The sequence below is a fragment of the Bison bison genome, unplaced genomic scaffold, assembly GCF_000754665.1.
Source record: "Bison bison bison isolate TAMUID 2011002044 unplaced genomic scaffold, Bison_UMD1.0 scf7180017864440, whole genome shotgun sequence".
Classification (NCBI taxonomy): domain Eukaryota; kingdom Metazoa; phylum Chordata; class Mammalia; order Artiodactyla; family Bovidae; genus Bison; species Bison bison.
The window spans coordinates 2963467-2971038 of NW_011495002.1; the positions used below are offsets into that span (position 1 = coordinate 2963467).

A 7572-nucleotide genomic window follows, 5' to 3' on the forward strand; every position below is an offset into this window, starting at 1 on the left:
TGAATGGGGTGTCTTTGGGGACCATTTAGGGAAATTGGCCACCATTAGGATTTGTTGTTTGTTTCTAATTTCCCAATTTTAGCACAGTAAGTCCAGTATCCCATGAACTGCCTCCATCCTTGGCAGACCAGAATAGTCAGTCCCATTATGGGTTAGTCCTCCATTTCCAGATTACAAGCTCCCTGGGAATAGGGACTCCTTTCCTTGCTATGTACCCCAAAACTAGAACAGTGCTGGCACATGGATTATTTAGTATGTGTTGAACGATTCTTTTGTGATGATTTTTATTCCAGAAAATTCTGAGATTATCAAAATCTTTTAAAATAGCTGAGTCCTCTGGATACCCATCTTAAGAAATGTAATTAGTATGAATCCAGCAGGGATACACAATACAATATATATTTCCAAGCTTTCTCTAAAATTAAAGCAGAGAATGGTTATGTTAAGTAAAGAATTTCTGTTTTCTCTTTTCCATTATCTGTGGTTCTTCAAGCATCTGTTCCTTCTTCAGGTCATTATTTCCTCCCTACCTCCTTCCATCTATTTCATGACTCATTTCAGCATCTTTAAACTCACCGAGTGTTTTTACTTTTCCTTCAAAGGGACTCTACTTTCTCCATCATGTGAATTTCTCCAAGGGCTGCAATTCTATTAATACTTGGTCTCCTGGAGAGCCTTCTCGTTCCTCTTAATCTACCCTCCAGCACACAGAGATTGTTACAATAATTCTCCTCAGCCATCTTTTCTCTTGTGTGGCTCCTTCTGCTCAAGAATGGTTATCTGTTGCCCATAGATGAAGATTACATTCCTTTGCCTGGTTTTCAGTATCTCCTATCACCTCTCCTCACTATCTATCTCCAGGAACATGTGTGTTTTTTCCCAGACTACAAAACAGTTCTCCAGCACCAGCTAGTGTCCTCCAGTTCAACTTGATTCTAACACTATCTATCTGGAGATGAAGTCAGATCCCACAGGTCAAAGTGCTCAGTCCTGCACGACTGACCCCACTTCAGAAGCCAATTCCAGGTCCAGGCTGTGGTGCTTCTGACCAACTGGCTGTAAATCAGAGGTTTCCAAGAAGTCCTCTTCAGTCTTGAGTAATTTACTAGAGCAGCTCACAGAAATCTGGAGACTAGTTTACTCACTAGATTACCAGTTTACTACAAAGGAAACAGGGGTGACTTCTAGGTAGCTTCAGTCGTGTCTGACTCTTTGCGACCCCCTGGACTGTAGCCTGCCAGGCTCCTCTGTCCATGGGATTCTCCAAACAAGAATACTGGGGTGGGTTGCCATTTCCTACTTCAGGGGATCTTCCTGACCCAGAGATTGAACTCACATCTCCTGTGTCTCCTGCACTGCAGGCAGATTCTTTATCACTGAGCCACCGGAGAAGCCCTACCAAGGAAACTAAAGGATGTAAATGAACGGCCCAATGAAGAAATACTTAGAGTGAGGTTGGAAAGGTCCCAAACAAGAGATTCTCTCTCCCTGGAGTTTTGGTTATGACATCCTCTCAGCTAGCCTACCCAGGGCTGTCCAAAAGTCACCTCATCAAGATAACAAAGACACATTTATCATTCTCATCATTTAAGACCTTCCAAGGGTTTTAGGAGCTCCATGCAAGGAATGGGACAAAGACTAAATATCTGTATTTTATTATCACAAAATCACATACATAATATCCTACTGGTTATAAATTAATACACCTTTGTTTGAGATTTTTCTGTCCTGTTAAGGATAAGAAATTCACAAGTAACTAATAGCATAAAGATGGGTCAAATACAATGAGATACAAAGGAAGTGGCAATGGGTATTTAGAATAGAAAAATGGCATCAACTAGGGAGATAAGTTTTCATTAAGGAGTTGATATTTCAGATGGGCACTGAAGGAGGTGGGGATAATGAAGACTTCATCTGTAGGTGGAAAAAAGGGGCTAGAGAAGAGATCCTGTGGACAGAGGAAAATAAGCGGCATATTTAGGAAGATTACATACCTAGCTTGTGTGATACAAAAGATATGGTAAAGAAAGGGAAATGAGACAAGGAAGTATTAAGGTATCACCTTTGGGTAAAGAGTTGAATTCTAGAATTTGCTGTTCACTTTGCAGTTGGTAAACAGTAGAGACTCAGAGTGTTTCTGTTTTTATGGGCATGAGGAATATAACTGGACCTTGAGGAGATCCAGCAGCAGTATCTGCAATTGACTGGAGAAACAGTAGAAAAGAGGAGGTCTATGGCCAACAGGTCCCTGATAAATGCGAGCCCACTGGCCAAGAGAACTTTGAGTTAAATCTCTCCTCGGCATATCGAGGTACTATGTTAAAGTGTTTTCAAAAATCACTTCTGAAGACTTTTAGGGTGAAAACAGTAAAAATGTTGCAGAATGAGAATATAAATACTGCTTTAAACCTAGACTGACCTTCCAAAAGGAACTTGAGCCCTGATTTATTGTTTCAGATCAAAATGCATGATCAGGGTATGCTTTTCCCATTGTATGGTTTTGCTCAGCACTTCCTATGAGAAGTGAACAAGACATCTTTCTATAGCTCCTCTACAATTAAAAGAAAAATCCATGCTTCCCATTTTAATGACTGTATAAATTATCATAATAAAGGATCTGTAGTTTCCCACTGAACTGAATCAATCACTAGGTTTATCATTAGCACATCTTAAAACCAGAAACAGGACTATATGTAATGTCCCCTCCACCCCAACCTGCCAGAAACACACACACACACAAGATGAAAACCCTCAACATCCCGATGTTTGATAGACTTAAGAGTACCATTATTACGTTGTGTATATTTATAGTCACATAGGGCTTCCCTGGTGACTCAGTAAAGAATCCGTAAATTCGTAAAGAATCTGCCTGTATTGCAGGAGACCTGGATTCAAGCCCTTCATCAGGAAGATCTCCTGGAGAAGGAAATGGCAACCCACTCCAGTATTCTTGCCTAGGAAATCCCAAGGACAGAGGAGCCTGGCGGGCTACACTCCATGGGGTCGCAAGAGTCTGATATGGCTTAGCAACTAAACCACCACCATTCTTCAATAAATGCTATTAAAGTGCATATGTAGTTAGAATGCAAGTGTCCACAGAGAGTTGGTATGTCTCCACCATAGGGTGGTAACACATTTTTCTACCCTACCTACCTCCCTCCCTATCCCCAACCCCTTTTAATTGATAGTTTATAACATTTGATTCTAGCTTTATGATTTATACCATCAAATCTTGGAGTTTATCTCCTTGTAAGCTTGTAAGCTTCAGCCCATGGGGTCGCAGAGTCGGACACGACTGAGCAACTGAACTGAACTGACTGAAGCTTGTAACACGTTCTTTAATTATTTGAGTTATTTAACTTATTTTTCTCCTCATAGAAGAAACTTAAAAGACCTTTAAACTTTCTGACTTCATGGCCAGAAGTTTTTTCCAATGAAGAAACATACACATAAAAAAAGAAACCTGGTAACAAACTATTTTATAAATACGTGACTGTATTTTTCTTCATGTCCAGAAACTCTTGCTGAAACAGAAGTCAGGGATATTCCTCGCAAACCCACACAGCTCATAGATCTAACACCAGGTTTCCATTTGTACCGAAATGGGCAAGATGATGAAGGCACGGGCTCACTTTTGTATTGATAAAGGACATCAAACACAGTCACGAGGCACTAATAACAAGGAAGCATCATCAATCACGAAAAGCAAGCGGTCAGAGTCTTCAGTCACTTCTCTCCCTTTAACATTTGGCAAAATTTAGTCTAGATATTTTAATACCTCAGAAAGAAAAACAAAATATGAGATGTTACATTAAAATGTCAGGTGATGTATTATTACTCTTTAGACACAGAAGGGAAGGGATGAAGTAAAGAGAGGGGACCTCAGATTTCCTGTATTCTTGGATTATCCTTCCTTTCTGAGGGGCTCAGATGTCTGTGTGCATCTGTCAAAATGCCAGCTCTACCTGAAGATTGAAGAGATGGTTGGTAGCTGCTGACATGGTCCCTCGACACTATTAAAAGTTTCTATCGCACAAACAGAAGTAGCTTGATTTCTGCTCTTTAGTCCTTTTAAAAACCTAAGTCGAATTTGATTATAAGTAATCTAAAATGTTTAAAGTAAAAGAAAATATATATTCTAGCTTCCTAAGAAGAAACAGATTACACGTTTTGACTTCAATGGCAAATAAATACACTTGAAAGCCAGGCAAGTTTCTCTCCTGCCAGGGAGTCAGACTATGAAAACAGTTCTTGTTTCTCTGCGGTGGATGACCACATCACTCATAGAACATACCAGGAACTATTTTAAGAGACTTTTCTGTAATATCAAAGATGAGGGTTTAACCTAGTTCTGAGCAGGCAGAATAGATCTGCACTCACAATATCCTTCTCACAAATACATGACAACTGAAACAACAAAGTGCAGCCTATTTCTGTTTACATCAAAACCACGTAGACACGTGATATCTAAGTACTTGCTTTCTACACGCTAATATCACCCATTGCCAAGGCTCGAGCTGGCAGTCAATGGAGCATGCCATTTACAAGGAAGCCTAAAGTCCACAACTGCAGAGATAACATGGAAATGTATCAGCCTATCCAACATAAATATATTTTCAAAAAATTATCCTAGGAAATTGATTTGAATAGTCTCTCCCAAGTCTTTCAACCAAAGTGACTTTGATAATTTTTGTCTTTTTATGTCAAAATCCACCAAAAATTTTTAACTGTGTCCAAGTATTAGGAACAAGGAGCCAATATAGCATGTGTTCACAATTGTTAGTATTTCAGTGAGTTACAATAAACTGTTTTTGCATGCTTGAAAAATTGTGAAGAAAATGTAAGGAATACTTATGGGAGGATCTCAATAATTGGGTGTTTCCATTTTACTTTAAAAACAACCGCTAATGTTCAACTCCGACAACACAGTGTGTGTGTATATACATATATATAAAGTTCATTTCCATGCTCATTACATAAAAATAACTATGAGAAATATCAATCTATCAGCGTCAGCTGACATATATCCAATGAATTCACTGCAGAAGGAGGGAGAAAGACCAAAAAAAATTCTAAAGTAATCAGTAAAGCTCACAGTTTGAAAAGATTTGATTTTTTTTTTCTTTTTTGCTTGTTTGAAATTTTTTTGGTAGTTTGTGCTCTGTCATAATAAGCTGATTCCCAGACTAATGGCCTCCGAGCAGATTTGAAAGGAAACCTGAAGACTTCTTATTTTGCTGGGCTTCTGCTTCCTGGTCTTGTGACAGTCCCAATTCACTCTCAATTTGATCAAGCTCTGACTGGTCCAGGAGTTCAAAGTCATCGCCCTCCTCCGTGTCTGTGTCCTCCCCCAGGCTGGGAGCAGCCTGAGACAGCGCTTGGCGCACGCCTGCCAACTGGTCTTTGACCGCGGCGGTCACCGCGGCCGTGATGACGTCCCCAGCCAGGTCGCTCATCAGGTGCAGCGTCTGGTCACTGCTCAGAGGAAGGCTGAGACCAGCTGCTGACTTCTTCTCCGTGCTCCGTCTGGGACCGCCGTCCAACTGCTCCTTTTTTCTCTTGAGCTCAGTGGGCAGGCCAAGGCTCAATTCATCTTCATCGTTTGTTCCCGTGCCATTTTCTAGCGATGGAAAATCTGAAAGGTCTCGAGAGAAAACTTCCTCACTAGGTCGGTCAAGGTCTGTAAAATGCAGAATAGAAATTGAGGCTTAAGCACCATAATAATTTTTTTTTTAATGATTCAACTTTTAACTGATGAAGCTGTTGTTGTTTAGTCTTTAAGTTGTGTCCGACTCTTTGGCAATCCCATGGACTGCAGCCCATCAGGCTCCTCTGTCCATGGGATCTCCCAGACAAGAATACTGGAAGTGAAAGTGAAAGGCGCTCAGTCATGTCCAGCTGTTTGCGACCCCATGGACTGTATACAATCCATGGAATTCTCCAGGCCAGAATACTGAAGTGAGTAGGGTAGCCTACTCCAGGGGAACAGCCTACTCCAGAAAAACCCTCCAGGGGATCTTCCCAACCCAGGGATCAAACCCAGGCCTCACCCCATAGTCCATGGGGTCACAAAGAGTTGGACAAGACTGAGCGACTTTCACTTAAGAATACTGGAGTGGACTGCTGTTTCCTTCTCCAAGCGGGATCTTCCCGACCCAGGCATAGAACTCGGGTCTCCTGCATTGCAGGCAGATTCTTTACCATCTGAGCCACCAGGGAAGCCCCTGAGACAGGATGCTTAAGATTAAAGGGTTTGTTATGCTGGTCTTACGGATGTTTACAGCTTGTAGAACTTGAGAGGACTTCAGTGAGCCTCTTGTTCTAATACACTTTAAAGATGAGGAAATTGAGATCCACAGAAATTATGTTACCTGTGCAAGGCCATATAGTAAGTTAATGACAAATGCAAGGCTACACTTGGGTTTTCCAATCTCCCAATCTGTATTATTTCAACATCACACAGCCTTCTTCCTTCCTCTAGAAAAAGGAAGTGTGTTCTTGCCTGTAAATACATGTGTAAAATAATTTATTCATAATCCTTTATTATAATTGCTTATATTTTCAGTATATGGTTAAAATGACTTGAAATAATCCAATGAGACTAGCAAAAGTTATTGCACAAGAGTTGTCTGAAATTTTATTTTAAATTGTACTTAACCTAATTATAAAAGAGAAGAAAGCTTTTTAAAAAAAAAAAAAACTACCTTGGAAGAAGAATATGAGCAACCCTGGAGTCAGCTTTTGATTCAGGAAACCTGTCCCCCATGGTTCAGTCCCTCTTAATGAGCGCTAGCTCTGGATACGTGGGATTAGCTTTTCTCTTCCTCTCTCCCACAACTGTGGTCTTTCCTGGTGGCTCAGATAGTAAAGAATCTGCCTGCCATGCAGGAGACCCGGGTTCCATCCCTGGGTTGGGAAGATCCCCTGGAGATGGGAATGCCTATCCACTCCAATATTCTTGCCTGGAGAATTCCATGGGGTCACAAGGAGTTGGACATGACTGAGCGTGTGTGTGTCTCACTATTTCCCATTACTGCTATAAATAATGCCACCAGATATTCCAGAATTTTTTTCATTGCCAATTATTTGTTTTCAAAATAAAGGAAGAATTTGACATTGACTGGCTTAGATTTTTTTCTCATACTCTTAAATAATAGATTTTGAGATATAATTCATATCCTATAAAATTTACCCTTTTAAAGTGTACGGTTAGGTCAAGAAGCAACAGTTAGAACTGGACATGGAACAACAGACTGGTTCCAAATAGGAAAAGGAGTACGTCAAGGCTGTATATTGTTACCCTGCTTATTTAACTTATATGCAGAGTACATCATGAGAAATGCTGGGCTGGAAGAAGCACAAGCTGGAATCAAGATTGCTGGGAGAAATATCAATAACCTCAGATATGACGATGACACAATCCTTATGGTGGTGAAGAAAGTGAAGAGGAACTAAAAAGCCTCTTGATGAAAGTAAAAGAGGAGAGTGAAAAAGTTGGCTTAAAGCTCAACACTCAGAAAACGAAGATCATGGCATCTGGTCCCATCACTTCATGGGAAATAGATGGGGAAA

General features: G+C 40.5%; 1 protein-coding gene across 2 annotated transcripts in view; it reads right to left on the reverse strand.

The window, feature by feature from the left end:
- Positions 1–3462: 3462 nt before the first annotated feature.
- The window catches only part of FAM134B (family with sequence similarity 134, member B), a 145223-nt gene continuing 141113 nt past the window's right edge, over positions 3463–7572 (reverse strand). For both annotated transcript variants that reach the window (XM_010858801.1, XM_010858802.1), the window contains one exon: positions 3463–5680. In XM_010858801.1, coding sequence (XP_010857103.1) covers positions 5187–5680 — 494 coding nt within the window. In that variant the 3' untranslated portion in view covers positions 3463–5186. The remainder of the gene's footprint in view (positions 5681–7572) is intronic.